Source organism: Dama dama, chromosome 15 (genome assembly GCF_033118175.1).
Source record: "Dama dama isolate Ldn47 chromosome 15, ASM3311817v1, whole genome shotgun sequence".
In the NCBI taxonomy this organism is placed as follows: domain Eukaryota; kingdom Metazoa; phylum Chordata; class Mammalia; order Artiodactyla; family Cervidae; genus Dama; species Dama dama.
The window spans coordinates 22,694,535-22,719,366 of NC_083695.1; the positions used below are offsets into that span (position 1 = coordinate 22,694,535).

At 36.1% G+C, this 24,832-nt stretch overlaps 1 protein-coding gene across 8 annotated transcripts in view; it reads right to left on the bottom strand.

Annotated features, from left to right (window-relative positions):
* Positions 1-943: 943 nt before the first annotated feature.
* Positions 944-24,832, bottom strand: part of JMJD1C (jumonji domain containing 1C) — a 300,384-nt gene continuing 276,495 nt past the window's right edge. For 6 of the 8 annotated variants that reach the window (XM_061161622.1, XM_061161618.1, XM_061161621.1 and 3 more), the window contains 13 exons: positions 24,085-24,174; positions 23,331-23,458; positions 22,926-23,139; positions 22,211-22,425; positions 21,237-21,515; positions 18,312-18,480; positions 17,496-17,586; positions 16,880-17,010; positions 16,386-16,508; positions 12,169-12,308; positions 10,670-10,846; positions 2,093-2,224; positions 944-1,848 (listed from right to left, as the gene is read on the bottom strand). In XM_061161622.1, the coding sequence (XP_061017605.1) occupies positions 1,759-1,848; positions 2,093-2,224; positions 10,670-10,846; positions 12,169-12,308; positions 16,386-16,508; positions 16,880-17,010; positions 17,496-17,586; positions 18,312-18,480; positions 21,237-21,515; positions 22,211-22,425; positions 22,926-23,139; positions 23,331-23,458; positions 24,085-24,174 (1,979 nt within the window). In that variant the 3' untranslated portion in view covers positions 944-1,758. The remainder of the gene's footprint in view (positions 1,849-2,092; positions 2,225-10,669; positions 10,847-12,168; positions 12,309-16,385; positions 16,509-16,879; positions 17,011-17,495; positions 17,587-18,311; positions 18,481-21,236; positions 21,516-22,210; positions 22,426-22,925; positions 23,140-23,330; positions 23,459-24,084; positions 24,175-24,832) is intronic. The other 2 variants (XM_061161617.1, XM_061161616.1) reach the window with 2 other exon arrangements.

The window sequence follows — 24,832 nt, forward strand, 5'->3', positions numbered from 1 at the left end:
AGCAGGGTAGTCTACTCCAGAATTACTATCTTGGGCTTGAAATTAACATCTAAATTAAATCTGATGGAATGTATGAAAATATTAAGCAAAAGATACCATTTAAGGTGTTGAGGCACTTTTTGAAAAATGGTGTTAAAATATAATAAACTTACAAAAGCTGTCGTCATCAGCTCCTTGATTCCCACCTTTAAACCCCTGGCCCCGCAGTCACCATCCACACCATTAACCGTGTAACTGCTCACACCCTGGCTGAGACTCCACTGGGGCAGAGGGTGACACGGCCTAAATGGTGGGCATGAGCAACAGAAGAAAAACGAGCAACTCATCTCGAGGTCATAACTTAGGCTACTGTTTTTCTGTTTGAAATGATGTGCTTCCAGCGGAGAAAAGGTCATGCCTTCAACGTCCTGCAGGTGTCAGTGGAGGGCTGCATTTGTTCAGTAAAACTCAAAAGGTTGGGCTGATGAGCTTCAAGCAACCAACTAATAGTCGTCAGCTATTAAAGCCAAGACTCCAAATTAATGCAGCTACCAAGGCCGCATAACAAGTAACAGAACTCATGTTTAATCCAGGTTGAGCGACTTCAGGCTCTTCCCTGCCTGCGTCCTTGTCTCCTCACACCCTAACTCTGTATTAGCAAGTATCTCTGCAGTGAAAAACACTTGAAATTGTATGATCACAAAATCGCATAATTATGACTTATAAAATGTATGAGTTCCTCTGTGAAATAAAATTTGTTCACAAATAACATGTTGGGAATTTTCTGTATTCATCAGCTGGGCCACAGGACAAGAAACTCAAGGCACTTACCTGTGGTGGCCTAAAAAAAGCTTACAAGAGGGCAGTGTTCCGGGAGAGGACACTGTACAAGAAAATGCTGGTGAGTCACCTTGATGATGATGAAGCCCCCAGAACACACATAGCAAGAGGAAGAACGCTTACACAAGCCCATTTTTGATAAAGTCCTTTTAATGGAAAATGTAAAACCCCTCTCAACTTTACAAAGCCATATGTAACACTTGCACTTTAACAAATAAAAGCAAGCCAATGTTTTAAAAAAATACATCATTAAATGTATATATGTATATATTTACATAGCATATTAAGTTTAATATTTAGCTTTAAAAGTTCACATAAATTTTACCAAAATGAGACAATTTTAAATAAATTACACCTTTTGAAAATGTTTAATTGTACAGTCAATAGCTTCAACAAAATATTGAAGTGTCTGTAGTATCTACTTTATATACTTTATATTTTACAAATTTTACAATTATTTGGCAGTAATTTTCTGATTATGACATGTATGCTGTGCGATTCAGCAATTTCCCAAATGCAGGCAATAGCTGGTGTTTGTGTCCTATCCTCACAGTAACTGTCTCAATGTAGTGAAAAATATCAGTTATTTTAGTAAACTGTACAAGGTCACATTTACACTTGATCAACAATATAGCATAGAATTTTGTATTTTTTTTCCAAAAATAAATACATCATTTTAAATCTGGCATTTTCACAAACATCATATACACTATAATACAAAAACAGCTATGAACTGCTGCTTTTAAAATTTAGCTTGTTTTAATATTGAATCACAGGAGCTGTGACTTACGCTATACTGCTGTGGTGTCAGTAACAAGTCATTACTACATAGAGAATTTCTTGGCACTGATGGTTTTATGAAACTTAAGTCAGTGTACATACATACTAAGAGTAAGTAATTCCAGTTCAATGGTCTAAAAACATTAAACTGGACCACATCTAATTTTCTTCCATAGCCTCTACTTCATCTTCATGTATCTTCAAAGCTCTCACCATTTCCTTGACTGCATGATACAAGATATTTTTAACCTGAAAGAGATGTTGTATTTCTGATCACTTCAGCAGGAGATAAATTAACAAATGAAAACTGTGTCAGGAGTTTTAAAACAAACTTAAGCCAAAGTTAAAATGAGTCACACAATTAAATACTGGTTTGGTTGGTACCGTACTGTGACAAACCAGGCAATGACAGCCTAAGCTGTTATGCATGTATCATAATTCTGAATATAAAAAGCCTGCAGAACAGGAAGTAGTTAGAAAACTCATCTCTTACCTGTAGTTTATCATCATAATTGATTTCTTCCTTCAAAAGTCTCAGTTCTTGTGTTAAATGAAATGACTGTACGAGATGTTCTGGAGACACAAAGTCTTCAGTTACCTGAATACAGCTGTGAAAATTCTGTACCTATTCCCCAAATAGAATAAAACAGAAGTTTTAGGAGGTGGGAATAAAGAGATGCAAAGCGGTTGTCTTAACAAGAGACAATTCACCAAAGAACTTATTTTCTCCAAAACATCAAATGCATTTCAAAGTGAACACCACACTTTATGAGAAAGTTTATCACTGAAAAGTTTCATGTAATGTGACTTCATGTAAATGGAATATTTTTAAATGATGCAAGAAAAAGAACTTTTCCAGGAATCCTTCAGAGAGGCTGATAATTGGATCCTAATTATCAATTTTGTCCAGGTAGATTTTCGGGTGTTAATTAAGAACAACAAAAACAAACCACTGTATGGAAGGTATGTTTTCCCCCATCAGTGCAGTCAATCTGATGTCTGATTGACTTTCAGCATTTGGTCGTTTCACTGTTAAGTTTCATTTCCTTTAATCTACTCTCTAGTGTAAAACTTAAGTTTGATTATTTGTGAGGAACTGTGATGAAAACTAGTTCCAGAAAGATCTTCTGACTACACAGTTTCAGAAGTCTCCTAGGATTTTTTTTGTGCCTTTCTTTCAAATCAACCAATTAAAGATATCCTTCAGTTTCTTGTGTTATCAATACAACCGTTTTTCCACTAGTTCTTTTTCTCTTGACTAAATGGTTTCACAAGAAGCCAGTCAATATCATCTGTTATTTGTTCAGCATGTACAAACTGATTCTGCACTTTACAATTTCTTTAGAACTGCTTTCTATCAATACTCAGGATAATGACAGAGAAAGGATCAAGCCTATCCAATCTGGATTATTTCTATGCTATAACTCCAGTGATGTTAAAAGATATCATAAAATTCCTGGGAAAGGAGAAATAACTGAAAAACTAAGCATTTACATTTATTCTCATTTTTAAAAATATGAAAATAAATTTAATTGAGAGAACTGTGAAGGGGGAGATGGTAAGTGGGAAATAGAGACTGTGGAAAAAATCTGATGATAAGAGTGATGAAATTCCGAAGGGCATAATGACCAGCTGAACAGCTGCAGATGTCTGTATTCTTTAACTCAAGCACTGTGCCTCTACTGATATAGCACATATATATTAAACATTTTCTTCATGTAATCATTAGGTTGTTGGCCCCTCTGGAGGATGCACATAGTGGGTGCCTCACATTGTAGCATCGCTGTACAGTCCCAGTGGGTCTTCATTATGTGTCTGTAGAACAGATGCTCTATTTCACAGAGCACGGAACTATGGACAAGAGATTCAGCGCCTGTTCCAAGATAAATCAGCCAATAAATGGCAAGTCAATAGGAACCCAGTTCCCGTGATCTCTTGTGTAGCAGAGATGCTTTACAATCCTGCATTAACTCAGTCATGCCAACATACACAGTCTCCAAATGCCCTGTCCCACCTTACATTCAGCTGAACAAGCTGTGGGGAGTATAGTCAGTCTTTCTGAAGTTCCAGCCTTTAACTTTTAGCATGTGCATCTTTTTTTAAAAAAATAACTTTCTCTTCATCAATATTCTAATTTTGTTCATACATCATTTGCCACCCCCACCCCCTTCCACCTTTTTCATAGTCCTTTAGCCCTTTGAGCATATTTAAGATACCTGACTTGAAGTCTATGTCAAGTAAGTCTGATGTTGGGCCTTCCTCAGAACAGTTTCTGTGGAGGTATTTTTCCCCTGTGAAGGGGCCATCCTTTACTGTTTCTGTGTATCCTCTGTGACTTCTGGTTGAAAACTGGGTATCTAACATTATAATGCAGTAGCTACAATCAGATTCTATCCCCTCCGGAGAGTGCTGCTATTGACTGACGTGGGTTGTAGTCATCCATTTGTTTTGTGATCTTTCCAAACTACTTTTGCAAAGACTGTTGTTTTTGGGTCTGATCATTGATGTCTGTGTTAGGTTATCTAAGGTGTTAGAGATTTCCTTAAAGACCAGAAACCAGAAACCCTTTTCTTCATTAAGCAGGCCCCTGGCCAATGTTAAGTGTTTTGTTTTTTTTCAATGTTAAGTTTTGAATTAGATTCTAGAACTCTGAAAAAATTGATTCTGTCGGTCTTCGCCAATTTATGGTTGTTTGAAAAGCACTCTTAGATGATGACTGTTTCCTGATGACCTCAAATTGATATATAGATTGCTTAAAGACTTTAGGGTTAGTTCGAAGAGGCAAGGTTTAGTTTTAAAGCAGAACATATTTAGGGCTTCCCTTGTGGCTCAGCTGGTAAAACAGAACATATTTGAACTTCCCATTCCACTTACCCCTGTCTGGGCCATCCTGTGAGTCATTTTACATTTCACTTCCTTGGTAGATTGTCTTAATTCATACTTGCCTTCAAGGATCAGTTGTAATCATAAGTAGGTAATGTTTAGAAAATGTAACTTGTTTTCATGGTAGGAAGGTTATCTTAACACTGATTTTTGCCTAAGTCCTTTTAGTCATAAGAAGGCAGATAATTTACAAATTAAGAATATTATTAACTTACTGTGAATGACCAAACACAAATCAATTAAGCAAGTAAGGAAAACATTACCAGTAAAGATTCTGTGTTAATTTAGAAAACAAAAACAAAAAAAAACTGTTGTTGTTTAGAACTAAAAGCTACGCTAAACCTCAGGATACTAGAGCTGAGACAAAGTAAATCCTGGCGGTCATGATCCATCTGCTTTGTCCAAGGATATACAAACACAGGGTTTCACAGACTCAGCCATGTTTGCCAACAGAAGATCTTTAAGCCTGCAATTCTAGAGTAGTTCTTAGAATATAAGGAGGGCTGCTATGACACTTTCCCTCAGCTTGCCAAGATATACATCTGAATGCCCCTGCTGAGTCACCTGCGTCCCTCCCTCCCCTAGCCCCATGTCTTGCGAAGTGTTCACTGCTGACAAAGACAAGTGCATTGATTCTTCCCTAGCACTGCTGGACTGTCAATTCATGTGCTCTCATTTGGTTTAAAGTTTTCTGATAGATGCCTTGGGTTTGCCAAGTCTTTCTATTTGTGCGGTTCTTAAAGCATGGTTCCCGGACAGTAACATCAGAGTCACCTGGGAACTTGTTAGAAATGTAGAATTTCAGGTGCTTCCTCAGACCCACTCTGGGCTTAAGGTCTAGCGTTACGTGTTACAGCAAGCGCTCCAGAATTCTGGTGTATGCTTAGTGTGAGAAGCATGGACTTAAGCTCTGGGATTATTTTTAAGGGCTATCTGTGGTTTGGTGGAAGTGTTGAAGCCATCAGTGAAAAGTTTTCATGACTTAGTTCTAAGGACTAAGTAAGTTGTAAATAATTATGCATCTTAAGTCCAGGTTGCACTGTGAATGGAGTTTGTACTTCCTTTTAGTTCTCTGTAAAAACCACATTACCACCACTTGTGAGTCACGGCCAACACCCTTTCAACAGAGTGCAAATAACTGCACTGTCATTATCACACCATGGAAAGGAAGGAAGGTAGAAATGCTTGCAATTTTATGCCAAAATATGCAGTAGATAAGTTTTTATTTTGGAACACTCAACAATTTAGTGGCAGAGCTCAAAATAGAATTTGCCAGTTTAGGTCACAGATGCTGCTTCAGTCTATTTAAGCACAGCATCTTAAGTAGGAGTGTGTGTGTATATACAGATCAGATACAAGTATGCAGAGATGCTAAAGCACAGTGACTTCTGAACTTTAAACAGTTTGCCCACTATTTTGAGGGAAAAAAAGACTATTCTCTTCCCTCTCTCCCCCTCAAGAAAGTACAAGCAGTAGAGAGATATTCACACCCCTGGACTCTTGGTGGTCCTCCGCTAACAGTGAACGCCTCAGGGTAGGGGAACCGAGGGGAGAGGTGAAAAAAGACTTATTTTCACCGTCAACCCTTGTGTACTGTCTGAATTTTTAAAAATCGGATGGATGTATTACATTTTCAAAAGAAAAAAGATTTAAAAATAGCTGGGCTTCCCCAGCTCAGTTGGTAAAGAATCCACCTGTGATGCAGGAGACCCCAGTTCGATTCCTGGGTTGGGAAGATCCGCTGGAGAAGGGATAGGCTACCCACTCCAGTATTCTTGGGCTTCCCTGTGGCTCAGCTGGTAAACAATCTGCCTGCAATGTGGGAGACCTGGGTTTGAAAGATCCCCGGGAGAAGGGAAAGGCTACTCACTCCAGTATTCTGGTCTGGAGAATTCCATGGACTAAGTCCATGGGGTTGCAAAGAGTTGGACACGGCTGAGCAACTTTCACTTTTTCCTAAACAGCACTGAACTGAACCTCCATGTGAAAAAACAACCTCAGTTCACAAGCACTATGTACAAATAGTAACTAAAACGTAGATAACAGACCTAAATGTAAGACTAACAACTATAAAACTTCTAGAAGAAAATTTAAGAGAAAGTTTTTTTTGATCTTGACCTAGCCAAAAATTCTGCAGATACAATAAAAGTATAAATAAAGAAAAAAGGTGATCAATTGAACTTCATCAAATTTTAAGAACTTTTGCTCTTTGGAAGACACTATTAAGAAAATGGAAGGATAAGCAAGCCACAGATTGGGAGAAGATATGTAAAAAATAAAAAGCACGTATCAGATATAGGATTCTTAAGTAGAATAGGTAGATACCCCCGACACAGTAAGGAAAAAGAACCCAATTACAAAAATGTATATATAAATGCACTGCAAACACTTCTACTCTTTCGATTACATTTTCACTCTCTTAATAGTGCTTTTTAATGAACAGAAACTCTTAATTTTAATATATTCCAGTTTATGCATTTTGAAAAAAACTGGACAAATATCTAAACACACATTTACCAAAACAGATTTACAGATGGCAAGTAAGCACATAAAAAGATGTTCAACTTATTTAGATATTAAGAAAATGTTGTAAAGCCATAATGAGATAACAATGCATACATTCAGATGCTTAAAAACAAAACTGCCGGTAAATAGAGGAAATGGAACTCACATGTACTGCTTTGGGGAATGGGAAATGGTATAACCACCAGATTTGCAGTATCTTATCAAGTAAATCGTACACTTATCCTGTGACCAGGTTGGTATTTACCCAACTGAAACGAAAATCTATGTTCATACAAAAACCCTCATGTGAATGTGGCTTACAGTGCCTCTGTTACTAGTCCAAACTGAAAATAACACAAATGTTTAATTGGTGAACAGATTACAAAACCAAGTGACACATTTAAGCAATGAAAAACCACCCAGTAATAAAAAGAAGCAACTATTATACAACAACATGGATGAAACTCCAATGCATTATATTGACTAAGAAAAGTCACACTTAAAGGCTACATATTATGATTCCAATCATATGACATTCTTATAAAGGCAGGGCTACAGGGAAAGAAAATAGCTAAGTGGTTACAGGAATGTCAAGTAGGAGAAGAGTGACTAAAAGTCGGGGAGAGATAAGTGGAACATGATAGAAAGTCCAGAGATAAACCCACACACCTATGGTCACCTAATCTATGACAAAGGCAAGAATACATAATGGAGAAAAGACAGTCTCTTCAATGAGTGGTACTGGGAAAACTGGACAGTTATATGAATATAACTGGACAGTTAAACGAATGAAACCATAACCCTCCCTAACACCACACACAAAAATAAACACAAAATGGATTAAAGACCTAAATGTAAGGCTGGATACTATAAAACTCTTAGAGGAAAACACAGGCAGACCACTCTCTGACATAAATCACAGCAAGATCTTCTATTTACCTCCTACAGTGATGAAAATAAAAATAAATGGGATCTCATTAAACTTAAAAGGAAATTATCAACAAAAAGAGAACCCTGAGGACTGGAGAAGATATTTGCAAACAAAGCGACTGACAAGGGACTGATTTCCAAAGTACAACAGCTCATGCGGCTCAATAACGAAAAAAAAAAAAAAAAACATCCAGTCGCAAAATGGGGACATGACCTAAACAGACATTTCTCCAGAGACATACAGATGGCCAAAAGGCATATGAAAAAATGCTCAACATCACTAATCACTAGAGAAATGCAATCAAAACTACAATGAGGTACCACCTCACACTGGTCAGGATGGCCACCATCAAAAAATCTACAAGCAAAGGCTGGAGAGGATGTGGAGAAAAGGAACACTCCTATACGGCTGATGGGAATGTAAACTGGGGCAGTATGGACGTTTCCTAAAAAACTGAAAATAGAACTATGATGTGACCCAGCAATCCCACTCCTGTGCACATATCCGAAGAAAACCGTGATTTGAAAAGACACATGCACCCCAGTGTTCAGCGCAGCACAATTTACAACAGCCAGGACGCGGAGACAGCCTACATGTCCACTGACAGAGGAGTGGGTAAAGACGCAGCACACGGGTAAAGCCATAAAAAGAACAAAATCATATGCAGTGACACGGGTGGGCCTAGACATTATCACACTGGGTGAAGTTAAGAGAAACACAAACATTGTTGTCACTTATATGTGGAATCTAAGAAAATGGTACAAATAAACTTATATACAAAAAAGAAATAGAGTCGCAGAAGTAGAAAACTTATGGTTACCAGGGCGAAAGAGAGGGGGTAAACTGGGAAACTATATATACACACTACTACATATGAAACAAGACAGAAGCATCTATTGTACAGCATAGGAAACTCTACTCAATACTCCATAATGACCCCCATGAGAAAAGAATGTAAAAAAGAGTGGCTCTATGTATAACTGATTCACTTTGCTGTTTACCCGAAACTAACATTATAAATCAACCACATTCCAATAAAAAACTTTTAAAAAGTTGGGGAGGACGTAGGAGGAGGGATTTTTTGAAGCGATGGCAATGTTCTTTATTACCTAATTACACATTTGTGAAAATTCACAGAACTGTATAGTAAAAAAGAGTACATATACTATAAATAAATTATACCTTTAAAAAATGCACTGTCCAGTTGGACTTTGAAGAAAATGAATTTTGGATAAACTGAGTATGTGAATAAGGATTTTCAAGGGAACCTGTTTTGTGTTATCAAATAATTACTTGTAGTTGCAAAAATATAGACTGTACTATTCTCTTAAACAGACTGCTCCTTTCCTGAAAGGAACATTTTACATTTGGATAAAGACTAGCTATTTTCTGGGCTTCCCTGATGGCTCAGATGGTAAATAATCCACCTGCAATGCAACAGATGTGGGTTCAATCCCTGAGTTGGGAACATCTCCTAGAGAAAGGAAATGGCTACCCACTCCAGTATTCTGGCCTGGAGAATTCCACTGACAGAGGAGCTTGGCAGGCTACAGTCCATGGGGTCACAAAAAGTTAGACATGACTGAGAGACTTTCACTTTACTATTTTCTGGTAAGACGTTAGAAGGCCAAGAATGATATGTGGGGTGCATCCCAATTAAACATGAATCATAAATGACACATCTTTGAAATTATTGTATTAAGTCCACGGGAAAATAAAACAATTTAACATCCTAGAGAAAAAACGTATAAGTGTAATTTTTTCTCTAGGATGTCATTATAGAGAAAAAGATATAATGACGACTATATTTTACGACCATAAATGCTATTCGAGATTTAAGAATGATAAATCTAACCCTAAACTTGACATCTTAAAATCTTATCACTTAAGGAGTATTTGTGGCTATTATAACAGTGTCATAAATATTATGCAGGCAGTCATTGTGTATTGGTATATAAAATGTAGGAAGCTTTCCTTGGTCAAAAGACACACATCAGATACATCTCAATACATGGTAGGAAACCAACTCTGAGACAAGCCAGCCTTCTGCTCCCGGGCTGCCTCTGCACTCGTGTTACCATGAGGCTGAACTGCTCTCTGGGAGCTTCAGTCTAGTTATAGAAACTCAGTGTATGCTTTTAATACAAACCTTTCACGTCACTGTCTATTCTATGCCATTCTTCCGGGTGCCACACGGTCAAGCCCCAGAAACAAAAATTAGGTGTTTAAAGTTTTGTGAAATCAATAGCTATAAAAATTATGTACCCTCTTTCTTTGGACATGCTACTGTTATGATAACAAACTAAAGGAAGGAAGCCATGTTAGCAAAAAATAGGAAGGAAGCATAGTGAAAGCCTGAATTATGGAATGGTCTATCCAATAATTCATTCTATTCATATTTGGTGCCTTAGAAAATGTATCATCTCTAAGACCTGATATTCTCCCCTTCTGCTGTTAACTATTGAGAACTGAATATATATAGTAACTCTCCCTTTTTCCCTAAAAAGTCTTTAAAATTAGACTTCAGTCCACTAAATCAGAAACAACACAACAATGGAAATCTGGTTCATATTAGTACAATTTACAGTCTCAGAGCATTTAATTATATCAGATCTCACCAAGCACTGAAACGCTGTTTTCTTAACAAAGGCATACTAGTGCAGGTCATTCTTCTTGTGTCTTCTCTGATTTACATTTAACTCAGGACAACTTCTGGTTCAGTAACAGTGTGCTACAAGTAGCTTTACGTACCTGATGAAGTGCTCCTGCTGGTAGGACAATGGCATCACCAAGGAACTGAACAAGAGTGCAGGTTTTGACCCCATACTCCTCAAGCAGTCTTTGGCGAAGCTTTCTGTTTACATACCAGCTCTGGTCACGTATTGGATCATGTTCTGGTAGAACTTCGAGGCCTTGTTCTTTTGAAATCTGAAATATGGATTAAAATTAAAATATACACCCCAATTAAGTAAAGGAAACGGTAAATCCTATTCAGCTAAGCTTCAGTTTTCTTTACCGTAAGTCTTTTGTTCTCAGAATCTTCTGGAATGACAATTAAGCTTAAGTTAAAGAAAATCATGTTCTACAACTGGAAAAGCAAAAGGATATGAAACTGTTGAGGAGTGATGTAATGTTAAAAAAGTAAATTATACTGAAGTTTTCTCTTCTTTTAAAATAGTAATAATGATCATTTTTTCCCAGTTTTTTTGGCTACACCACAAAGTTTGCAGGGATCTTAGTTCTCTGACCAGGGGAACTGGACTCATGCCCCCTGCAGTGGAAGCACAGAGTCCTAACCACTGAACCGGCAGGGACTTCATTGACAATGAGGTTTTCATCCATTTGGTTCCTTCCAGTAATTTTAAGAGTATAGCACAAAGATGGGGGAAGGTTAGTTTTGTAGCTTTCTTCCAAAAGCCAAGCCATTTGTATATATGAACTTCACAGATATTTTTTGATGCTATTCTTTTTTTAAGGTAGGTACAAAGATAAATACCTTATATTGCTAACCTTCTAACCCGTGAGAAATCAATTTCAAGGAACCTTTTGACTAACAAGTGAAATCTTCTGCTTTAAAAAGCATAATTTATAATAAATTAAAAGACTGGTAGGTGGTTCTGGGATAAGATAATAGTTACAGGGCCATAGCTCCTTCACTTTTACACGGACCAAAGACAAACCTTAAGTTCATTCAGAAAGAATACGAAAAACAGCCATTATAGTCCCTTAAAAGAAATCCTTATCATTACAAAATTCAGAAAATATTGAGACAATGGTTTGAACTAATTTCAGATCAACATGTCACTTTTTAACAAGTAAATTAAATTTACAGTTACTCAAAATGTCAACCTATTCAAATATCACAGAGCAACCAGATATGACAGAGTAGAATTACTCCTTAGGTCAACAGCCAAAAATATCAATAACATTAAAAAAAAATCTTTCTTCACATGTTTCTATGACATATTAAATTTTATATTCTATAATTCCAATCACTACTTTTCACCAAGGGTAACATGTGACTCATTAACAGGTTCTTTACGGGGATAAAGAATACTAGTAACTGAGAAGAAACTGCCATTCTAATTCCTCAAGAGAAAGGAGCTTTTGATTTTCAATAACAAAAAATTCCATCCTCCTAAGTAAAAATTAATCATCTTATACTGCTGAATGCCAATGAGGTTACATTAAAAATTAAGTCTTTGTTCAAGGTGAAGAGATAAAACTATGTATAGAACCTAAAATTATACCTTCTGAAGAAATTCCCGTATCTTGTCAACATCTTTCCCAGCATAAATATGCCACAGAGCACCAGGTATTTCACTTGAGTCCTTCAACCGTTTTCTTAAAATGTCATCCAAATCTTCTTCCTCAAATTTCTTGAGTATTCCTAAAACGCAGAATATTTTCATACTGGTAAATAAAGACTACAGAGAAGCATACTGCCTGACTAGACCAGACTCTTAAAGAGGAGATAAACCCAGTTAAACGTGAAAACTGTGATAACTACAAGAGCAGAGAACACTGACCTGGGTACCTGGGGACAGTAACTTTCCCCAGTTCATTTCTTTTCTGTAAACCAAGGAACAGGAGATAAAAACTCAAGGACCTTTACTCAAACTTAACCAACTTTTTTCTTCTTGTCCCAAACTATGGTCATAACAATGTTTTATACTCATAGCATTTCATAACTTTCAAAGGACTTTCCTGACCACTCTTAGGCAAGGATCATAATCTCTATTTTACAGCTGAGCAAAAAGGTTCAGTGAGGAGAAGGGATTTGTTCATTACCATGACTAATGAATGGCAGAGCAAATTTACTATTTACTATTTACTCATTTACTATTATTGATTAATCTATTATCAAATGCTAATACTTCAGGTGCTATGATTGAGGAGGGATGAGACCATTCTGCTAATATGTTGACAAATTAAAAACTGTTCATATATATATATATAAAATGTATAAACAAATGTTAGCTGAAGTTATCTGTAAGTATAGAAATGTCATCATTTTCAAACCGCTGATTTCACTACGATAAACATTTTAAAGAAATGTTTTAACAGAAAAGGAAATCTATTGCTTAACACAAAGAATATATCAAATGTTTACTAATTTATGATAGTGAAATATTTTTTAAAGTTGGCTGCAAAGATTTTTTGAAGTCAAACATTAGATGTTTACAATATACCAAACACTGCCCTAGAATGTTGGGGATTAGTTAAGACTTCCTGGAATAAAAGAGGCTATTAATAAGTGTAGGTAAACAAGAATATCACAAGTGCAATCATACAAGTTAAAAGGATGCACAAAGACTAGTTCAGTCCTCAAATTTTTTTTCTTAGTTTTTATTTTTGGCCTCACTGTATAGCAGACACGTGAGACCTTAGTTCCCCAACTAGAAAGCAAACCAATGTCCCCTGCATTTGAAGCATGAAGTCTTAACCACTGGACCACCAGGGAAGTCCCCTATCAATTGTTATCTTTAAACGAAAAAGAAAAAGAAAATTGTTACTGCTCTGTGAATTTTTAAAGGCTATACTACAAAGAATACATCACGTTTCCTACTTTATGAGAGTGAAATCACAAGGACAAAGATGACTGTTGGGAGCAAAGAAGGTTTACACTTTGATGAAGACCTCGATCTGATCTACGTTTTGAGGAATTTGAATGAATAAAGGAATTTGCTAGGGAGACAAGGAAGTTGGGGATCCATCGTAGGTGGAGGAGAAAGCATGTGCTTTAAGTAGGTACCAAAACATTCCTTTTTATGGTGACCAACTACAAAAACCGGCAAATTTTAAAAAAAAGTCCAAAAATTATGAACTTTTCTCAAAAGATCAAATATTATGATATGAAAAAGAGGGATGGGAGATGAATTAGGAAGAAAGATGAAAAAATTCTAGCATTTAAGGACATGAAAGAAAAGCAGGGGAGAAAAGCAGATTGTATAACCTACAATAACCTCTGTATCGCAGACTAAGTGCTACAGGGGATAATTTGAACGAAGTACAATGAGGTGCAAATGATTTACCTTAGTATCTTCAAAGGACTGGTCCCAGGACCCTCCACCCCCACCCATGGCAGATACCAAGTTCCACAGATGTTCAAATTGGTTAAGTGTTTTTACCCTCCCTCACCCTGTGTACTTTTAGACCATGTATAATACCTAATATAGTATAAATGCTATGTAAATAATTATAAATACAATATGAAAAACATGCAAACAGTTGCTGGACACAGCAAATTCCTTTTTCATTTTTTGGGTGGCAGAAGTAGCAACTTTTGGAGTACACCATATTTTTATTTTTTAATTGGGGTACATTGTTGTGTTAGCCAAATTCAAGTCTTGCTTTTTGAAACTTACTAGAATTTTCTCTTTCCTCAATTATTTTCTATCCTTGGTTGGCTGAATCCACACATGTGGAACCCGCAGATTCAAGGGGTAACTCTAACTCTATGGCACTACAGGCTTTGAGAAGGTGCGTAACCTGGTACCAAAGGACACACGTTTCTGTGCTGGAGCTCAGACTGCAACTCGAGCGTGCTCGACTTTCAAACCCTTGGGAGTGGGGGAGGCAGTTTTTACTGATTGTACCAGTTACATTAGCTGAGAAACTATGAGTTTCTATAGTTTTGGAGGGACTTAGCTTGTGTATTATGCATGTGTGTACTCAGTTGCTAAGTTGTGTCCCACTCTTTTTAACTCCATGGACTGTGGCCCATCAGGCTCCTCTCTCCATGGGATTCTCCAGGCAACAATACTAGAGTGGGTTGCCATTTCTTTCTCCAGGGGATCTTCCCGACCCAGGGACTGAACCCGAGTCTTCTGCACTGGCACGCAGATTCTTTCTGCTGAGCCACCTCGTGTATTACAGAAGCTATTAAATATACATGATCAGAGTGAACACTGTAATAAACCTCCGGGTCCTGGGCACCTAGCCACTAAGCTGCAGATACATTCCGGGTTCCAGAAAAAATTGTTGAACTAAGTAGCGGCTGGAAATCACGTATAGAATTTCACAGGAAGTGCACATAAACCAAAATGAGAATAAAGTCTATAATTCTAGGAAGGTCTGTGATTCCATTATACTAAGAATGAAAGGTGTAGTGTTACTGAAGCCACAGTCAGTATTTGAAGAAGAGACAGTGATTAACAGTATCATTTATTACAGATGGTTTAAATAATAAAAAGACCAGAAAGAAACCACTGTACTGAATGATGACTGTCAGTGAGGGCCATAGCAACAGTAATCTCAGCAGGGCGGCAGCAGGTAGGGGCCAACCTGAGCTGAAACATGAAAGGGAGGTGATAGACACAGCGAAGAATGCATCATGAGGGCAGGGGGGATAGGACAGTGGCCGAGAAGACAAGGTTCGAAGAAAGTTTTGTGAGAAAGGTGGAAAAGTCTAAAGTTTGCTCCTACTTTCAGAAAAGAAGCCAGTGTAAAAAGAAAAGTTTAAGGACCAATGTCTATAATGAAGGGGATAATAGATGGGTAGATGGAACAAGGTTTCAAAAAGACACCCAGAGGGCAGGATCTAAAATCTATACACTGGATAGAAAATTATTTCTACTTAGGAAAAAGGCCCTTTCTCTTTGGTACCAGAAGGGAAAAAAGCATGCTTGAGATACAAGCATGTCTTCATCATCTTCAGAACAAAGACCTAGTTTCATTTCTTTACTAAATGTTTTTAAGTGAGCTTACCATTTTATTTTCATACACTCAATAATAATATGAAAGGAGTAAATAAAAAATATTCACTTTTAAGACTTCCCTGGTGGTCCGGTGGTTGAGAGCCCACCTCAATGCAGGGGGCCACAGGTTTGAGCCCTGCCCCAGGAAGATTCCATCTGCTACAGGGCAGCTAAGCCCACGCACAACTCCCGAGCCTGAGCTTAGAGTGTGCTTCACAAGAGACGCGTCATCACGAGAAGCCTGTGCGCCACGACTACAGAACAGCCTGACAGCAGCAAAGACCCAGCACAGCCAAAAATAAATCAAATTCTTTTTTTGGTGGTGGTGGTACAGTCGCTGAGTCATATCCGACTCTTGCGACTCCATGGACTGTAGCCTGACAGTCTCCTCTGCCCAGGGGATTTTCCAGGCAAGAGTACTGGAGTAGGTTGCCATTTCCTTCTCCAGAGGATCTTCCTAATCTAGGGATCAAACCCACGTCTCCAGCATTGCAGGCAGATTCTTTACCAACTAACTGAGCCACCAGGGAAGTTCTAAAAGTGAATTTAACTCGCTTTTAAAACTGAAAATCCTTTGTGTAAAAGAAAAAAAAAAAAGCCAGGTAAATTAATCATACCTCAAAATGAGTATTAAATATCCCTAAATACACTGCAATTTTGGGGGGAATCTTTGATGTTAACTCAGAGGCTGACATTCTGGATAGTACTACTGGGTCTGGTTATTCAACTGTTTTTCCAAAACACCACTATTCTTAAAGTTTCTTTACCTGCTTTTGAGAGAATGCCATTTCCTTTTGCTATGCCAACATAGACTAGAATATTTACAACATCAGAAACTTCAACATGTAGATTCGTTGTTCCTATATCATGATCTTTAGCAGCAGCTACACCTGTGTATAAAATAAAATTTTATTCAACATAATACTTTATATACCCTAGATATTCCTTCCAAAATCAACTCTATGAGGAGAGTCTGTTATAATTTGAGTTTTAGTCTCCTTATTCTAACACCTACCCACAAAATATCAAATATCCATGAAGTATACCATAAGAGTCAAGTTAACAGAAAATGTAACTATATTTTTACACTATTGGCTATTAATACCTAATATACCACCGGTCTGCTTCAAAAAATATTTCAAGAATTATTAACGGAACAGATTTAGTAGAATCTAAAAATGATTAGACAATTTATCTTTGGTCAGAAATTATTTAAAATTCCACATACTCCAAGCTGATAGAAATGCAAATATATACTTACCATAAGCACTGCACAACCTGGGTCCTAGATCAGGGCGTACAAAAAATCCCGGTAAATGAGAGGCCAGGTTGAATCGTCCTTCTGGATTACAATATTCTGGCAATGGCAGGCTTTTTAAAAGATCTTCATATCTGAATAACAACATTGACTTCTTTTGAATAAAGATTTACATTCTTAAGTATTTTCAAATATATAATGTTCAAGTTGTTAAACTTTCCATAAGGCCTCTAACAGTTAAAACTTTTCTTGGCTTCATTCAAAGTTTAAACGAATGCATGATATACAGATAAGCAAAGAACAGAAGTGATACTGACTAAAACTGCAATTCTGCTTCCCTAAACACAGCCAACTGAGAGCACCGAGAGAAGGGAGGTCCCAAGCAGGGCCTCCTGTCCTTTGACAGAGCACTCTCTTCTCCTCTGCACTAGCAAAGACATTCACAGTCCCCTGCTGAGACCACAGAGATTCAGTTCTGTAATTTTTTTTCTTACTTCCTTTTAATTGAGGAAGATACTATTTAAATCTCACATTTGTAGTTTATTATCTCACTCCTTGGATAACCTCAGCTCAACCTCAAAAGTCAAGAGTCAAAATAGCCAAGTATAAAAAAATATACCTTGCTGGCATCATAGTCTTGAAGTCTTCTCCTGAAGGGCAATCTTTCAGTTTTAAAACAACTGTTTCTCCACTTTTTGTTTTTTGCCGTTCTATAAGAATGCAATTGATTATTAAAAAGATAATTTTTGTCTTTCTATTCTTATTAATGTTTGAAGAGGAAAGAAAAAACATAAAATGAATGAATACCTCTATTGTCATACAGTAGGTACTTAAAAGAATGCTTTTATTTATGTATTCATATAGTGTAAAGATGTTTATTCCTTATGTAGATATTTGCAACATCACTAAAAAATTCTTTAAAAAAGTATCTCTTTAAAACTGTTACTAGGGTTAAAATTATAATCTTACATTTTTAATTTTTCAAAATGTTTTACACAAGGTATTTAATCCAAGTTTCAAAAGTTTTTGGGGTTGGTTGCCAAAAATATTCCCCAGGAATATTAATATACTGAATATGACATAAACAGAATGACTTTTTTCAGTGGGGGCAGTCACTGTACCCCCTGATTTGTGTAATCTTAGTTCACCCACCAGGGACTGAACCTGGGCCATAGCAGTGAAAGCCTGAGTCCTAACCACTGGCTCACCAGGCTATCTCTAAATGACTTCTTTATCATCAAAGGAAATGAGGGGCAGAGACAGGAAGAGCACCCAGTCTCTTGATTCCAAGTACTTGTTTCCTTTTACTAGAAAACAAAGTAATACAAATGTTTCAAAGATTTAAACGATGTTAAGTCATATTTCCAATTTATCATTTTGGGAAGATAGGTTTAAGAAAACAGTAAAACAAACAACAACAAAAAACCCAACATACTTGAAACTTCCTCAAAACCATCCCAGAATTCCTTAACATTGGCATTTGAAATAATGCTGTCTTTGCAGTTGAGGAGATCAGCTTGGTGGTCTCCAAAATCAAGACTAATTGAATCCGCCTTCCACAAGCTAATGTTCATTTTCTTATGCACGCCAGAAACCACTGCAGGCTTATAAACGATAGATAAATAAAAGTTAAAAGATATACATGGACACTTCTAAAATTTGATTTTATACACAACATATAGAAAACAGTTAACATGTTGAATTTATGGACTAATTAATGACAAATTGTGAGAATTAAAGCAGCTTTTAAAAATAGTTCCTGACCTGGAAAGATGTTCACAATACATTTTCAAAGAGAAAACGTGATAAGAGAATGCCATGTACTGGCCGAGTACATTGTCATTTTTGAAAACAATAATTGTAGTATGTAGTATTTTTCAGGAAAGAGTCTGAAAGGCTACATTAAAATTTTCATTTTTAAGCTAAATGTTTTAATGTTTTCTTTACAGATTCATTTCTATAGACAAAACACAACCTTGTACATATGTAATATATGTAGTAAGATTTCTAAATAAAATATATAGTCTTTGGATTAAAACAAATTATATCCATTCTGATTTTATATCACTTAGAACACACACATATTCTTTACCTCTACAGAGATCATGACAAATAAAAATATTAACAACCAAGTACAACAATAAATTTAAAATCTATGACTGATTCCCTGAAAGTCAATTGGTTCTTTGAAATCACATGAATTCCAATTTCCTCCACTCTCTCTAACCCAAACACCAACTATTGAAGATTTGAGGTTTTAAAACTCCAATGCCAATGTCAAAAAAAGACCTCTAAGGCAATCTGATGCATTATTCTTAGGTTTCTTCTTTTTAAATCCCCACCCGCCCCCCCCAAAAAAAGAAAACAGAAAGTTGTGACTTAAGGAGTCTCTTGTAAAAGATACTGTTTTACATGCTCTTAAAACACATAAAATAAGTCTGAGGAGCCATAAGTGCAGAATAACCTCAAGCTAGGGTTGTTACCACAAAAGATATGTCAAAAACATAAAACAAACACTACACTAAGAAGTTAACAAAAAAAAAAAGAAGTTAACAACTTGGGGAACTGCAACATTAAAATTCCTTTCAATGGCTAATAATATATCCAACTATTAAAACAGGTCGGCTATTAGATAATTAACTATGGCTGATAATTCACATATTAATTTCCAGACCTTAGTATGTCTATTCAGTAATACTTCTATCCAGCCTTGTAACATTCCTTATTACAGTAACCAGCAGGCTTGGGAAAAGTAAAATTTTAAAAATACATTAGAATATTCTCAAGCAGAATTCTTAGGCTACTATCATCATCATCTTCCTGAAATACTGAAAGCCTTTGTAATTTGACCCCTTGCCTCTAGTCTTATTCCCTTTCAGTTCAACTTCTAATCTGCTTTGCTGTGTTATTTTATGTTGATCTGTACTACACATGAAATACAGCCAATATTTTATAACAATCACAAATGGAGTATAACCTTTAAAAAAATGTGAATCACTGTATTGTATACCTATGACATATAATATCAACTATACTCCAATTTTTAAAAAGTCAACCCGATTACTTTGATTCTTCAATTAAAACTGTCATCTATAGGATAAAGTTCAACTCTTTAGCATGATATAAAGGTCCCTCATAATTATAACTAAACACCTCATTTCCGCATCATTACCCCACAAGACTCTTTTGTCAGGTAATCAAAGCTACTGAACAGTTCCTCTAACATCTGATCCTTTTTATTTCTAACCTCCCATCCATCTAGAAAATCCCTGAGACAACATCAATCTAGACTACCAGCCCTTCTGAATTAGTACTCTAGCTTAGCCATTCACTCGTTTAGGTTTCCATAGTGCCTGAAACAAAATTCTTAGCACATTTAACATATTTATAAAAGTATTTATTTATGAGGCTGTTTAAGCCTACACAAGCTTAAGTTGTCTAAATTGCAACCTAGCAATGGCATAAGGGATTCAAGGCAGAGCCAACCAAAAAAATATGTATTAAATACTGCTTATAGGTAATGCATGGGTGTGTATTTTTTCTGGGGTGAGCGACCAAGCTATCATCAGATTTTGCAAAGGACTAGTGACCTAAAAAGATTAAGAATCATTGTACTAAAATGGTTCTTACTCATTTTTACATAACTTATTCATTTTTATATTCTTATTGGCCAGCACAAAGACTATATTTTACTAGGTGGCCAATAACTATCTACTGAATGAAAAAAATGAAGTAAAATAGCAATGATGTGTTCCAGAATGCAAGGAAAAAACTGAACATGACACTAAGTCATACAAATTCCTAATTTATGCACTAATGTAGCAAATTACCACCCCAAATGGGTATCAAACATTATTATGTCAAAACCGGTCAAACAATCATTTTTATCTGAGCAGAATTAAATAATGGAGTTTCTCATTTAAGATTTGATGAACTAACTTAAAAATAAATGTCCTACGGTCAAAGGCAAAAACATCTACACTTATCAGTTCAAGAAAAATGCTCTCAGTATGAACACTGTAATAGCAGATATGAATCTGTTAAGTGGACTAAAATACAAATGTAAAGAAAGGAAGGCGATACCAAACTTTGTAAATATGTGACTTTATTAGAAGTCTGCTCACTAGCAGACTGAAACTGTAACATCAAATATTCAGCACTTCCCTATTAATTCATAAAAATCTGGCCAAAAAATAAAAATTCAGAAATAATCATTCTGATAACATTTTTGATATCTTCCAACCCAAATGTGTCAAGATTATCTTTCCCTTTTCTCTTTAGTCCTAAGGAGAAAACCATTTTCCTATTCAACCAGCTTCAGTTCCACTCAGAGAATACTAAATCAGCTTAAAATACTCACTTGTCCATATTTCCAACACTCTTTGAAAAGCTTCCAATTATTAATATTTTTATAATCCTTAAGCCACAGAATATGCTTCTCACAGATCCAAGAATGTGGTATGTCACTGTACGATCTATTGTTTGCATCCGTGGCAGATTTTCTGCTTTCTTTGGGCTCTTCTTTGAACTCTGATTTTACATTTATCTTAGAGGCTTTATTTGGTGGAATTTTGTTTTCAACAACTGAAGCAATTATGTCATCAAGAATGTTTGGCATAGTCCTTCCACTTTTACCACTCTAATAAGAAAAAAATAAATATTTTAAGCAGAAACGATTACATTTGGAAACCTCTGCTTTAATTTTCCATTAACATGGCAAACACCACCACAAACAATATATCTGGCTTCAAGAATCCAGTCAGTGGGTTTGGATCTCTAGTGCCTACACTGCTCCTGACAATGGGAAGCAGAAGTTGGGTGGTCTCCATGTGAAAAACTGTGGGATCTGCAGAAACCTGAAGTATGGTCTTTCTTGCTTTTACGTTTTAGGATCAGGGTAGAGGGAATAGAGATTAGGAAGACTCGCCCAACTTTTAAAAGCTGCTAAAAATTTGTCTCTACCTGTGCAATTATTCTGTTTGTATTTTCTTTCTGGTGAAAAAGCAAAAATTGATGTCTATATATTTTAAGTAAGAAAACTTGCATTCACATCCATCCCTCCCCCTCACCTCCAACTAGACACATGGTTTCCAAATTTTGAAGGAGTATCTTAGGGCGGTTTTGGAATCAAAATGTCCCTCCCTCAACTCTTTTCACCTGGAAAAGAAAATCTCTGGATTTTAAGTTATCAGAATTATAATGCAAATAGGAACATGCACAGCAATTTGGTATATTTGATTCCATCTGCATCTATTTATTGTGTAGTTCACAGCAAAGACCCCGAATCTAAATTTAAGGCCCATATGAAATACAAAAATCTAGCTTCTCACTCACAGGGGTTCCCATTGAATAAACTGGTGCAAAGGCAATGCCAGCATCTGTAGAACCCACACGTAGCTTGCCAGCAGTTGTGGTCAGCAAATCTCGTAATGTTGAACCTTGTTCATTATTCTGGGATACAGGAGGTGATGTTCTGCTATTTGGAGAATCAGGGTCATCTTGTTCTCTCTCTTCTTTAATTTGCTTTTCAAGGGCAAATTCTTTGTTTTCTAAAATGAAACATTTAAAAAAATGCAAATAAAATTAAACATGCTATTGAAGTACAGACAAAGGGATTCTACATTTTACAGCAAGAGATGAAACACTAGTGATTTAAGCACCTGGGCACACACCAGAGGATGGGTTAGATCCTTTAGGAGTCAAATAGTTTGAATATGAGAAGGCCTTCCTCAATATTTTAGACATGAAAGTGAGTTTGCACCTGTCACAAATGAAAAATGCTATAGCTAAGACAGGGACAAAGTGTAGATAAGTTACAAATCTATTGCCCTGGTGGCTTTATTAATGTGCTCATCTACAGATGATTCTGTACCTAGCTTTGATATGATCATGGAAGTTGAGTTCCTAGTAAGAAAAATGTTTTACTGACCCTAAGCCACAATGCAAGCAAAAGGCAAAACTAAAGTGTTCTAAGTGGACAGTAGTACATTAATGTATAATAGTACACCATTGATCACAAATCTTCTATCAGATGATAAATTAGATTTACCTTTTTTTTCCTCTCTGGCCTTCTGCTCTGCAAGATCTGCTAACCAGTGCAGGGGTGACTGGGATTCTGGAGGAGCTAACTTGCTGTCTGTGCTCACATCACTCCCCGGACTGCTGCTGCCATTACTTTCAGGCTTCTGAGGGGCACTTTGCTGCTGAGACTCAGGCATGCACAGAGAAATTTTATTACTGTGATTAAGAACATTCTGTAAAACCTACAAAGGTAGAACAGTTGAATTTTAAAAATACTATCTCTTCAATTATTCAGAGTTAAAAGTAGAGGTTACATTTATACAGTAACATGGGAAACATAATTTATAAAACGTTAAGTTCTAAAGTGGATTTCAAATATCAAAGTTGATTCTTTTAACCATGCAGTTTACTTGAATAGAGAATTTTCACTCACTTGAGACACACCATTCATAGGAGAAAAATTTCCAACTTGTATATTCTGTTTGTTAGTACAATGACAATGGGATTTAATACCATATTTTTCTCTAAGAGTGTGCATCGCATCCAAAAGATCTGTCAAAACTACAAAATATAATGGTTAATTAAAAGGTTATCATTAGTTGTTAAGATTATAAAAATTTTTTGTTTTTCTTGTGTCTTTTCACATTTCTTCCATTTTTCCTTCATCCCTTCTATCTATTTCAGGTTAGATCATTCAACCAAATTCATGTTCTCTGTTCTTTCCTCCTTTACCTCTATAATCAAATATCAGTATGCTCAAAAAAAAAAAAAAAAAAAAAAAAAGGCAGAATAACCTGTAATAAATAAATCTCATATACTCTTTTTCATTACATTCTAGTTCCCCTCAACCCCACTTTCTCAGCCAAGCTGCACAGCTTGCAAGATCTTAGTTCCCCACCTAGGGATCAAACTCGAGCTCCCATGCAATGGAAGCATGGAGCCCTAACCACTGGACAACCAGAGAACTCCTAGTTTTCTCCATCTAAAATAGTTCCTCTATGGCTTTCTGCATCACTGGGTTTGGGCTTATCCTCCTAACTATTACACAGAGGATTCTAAGAACAGAAAAAGAACATTCAAGATTAGATAAACCTTATTTCTTCATTCTACTACTACTACCTACTTCTAAGTAATCTGGAACAATGAAAAGCTGTTACACTAAGTCACTAATGTATATTTATACTTACCAGAACCAGGTATAATTTGAGTTGGCATCAAATGTTTGTGATCATGAGGCTGTCCCTTCACACACTTCATCCAAGCATACAATTCTTTATCTGTAAGATTATAACATGTGTACTTTTATATCAACCATGGTTTTATAATTATAAAATTGATGGTATATATAAAGAGCTTAACAATTATATAAAATGTCAATGGTAAGCTTCATACATTTGCTTCTTAAAAGAAAAAAAAAATCAAACAAACATTTCCACTATTCTGAGAATTCTATAGAAACAAGATACAAAACATATGAAATGTTACTAGCCTTTTCTAAAATGACTGTTCTTTAGTCTCATTAATGTATTAGTCACCTCAATCTTTCCTGTAGCTAATTTTTTACTCTTAGCTATTTGTGGCAAACAGGCTTTAGGCCTGATCTTGGTACCTTAGACTTCTGAGTTTGAAGCTACTGCCAACTCATTTTTTTTAATGCGTCAAAGACATAAACTGTCAGAAGACATGTAAAAAGCTTCAACTTGATAGACAGTATTTAATAGCTATTACTGCAACAAGGCTCTGTACCTGGAGTAGTCAGTGTTATTCACACATAGCATGAGGCATATCATACACAGGAAAAAGTTTAGTACCTTGATCTCAAGATCTTCTTCTATAAAACTAATGATATAGATAACTACTCATGATATGGCTGTAAGGGCTTCAATAAATGTTAAAAAGCTCATTAAATTCAACATAAAAAAATCTAGAACTATT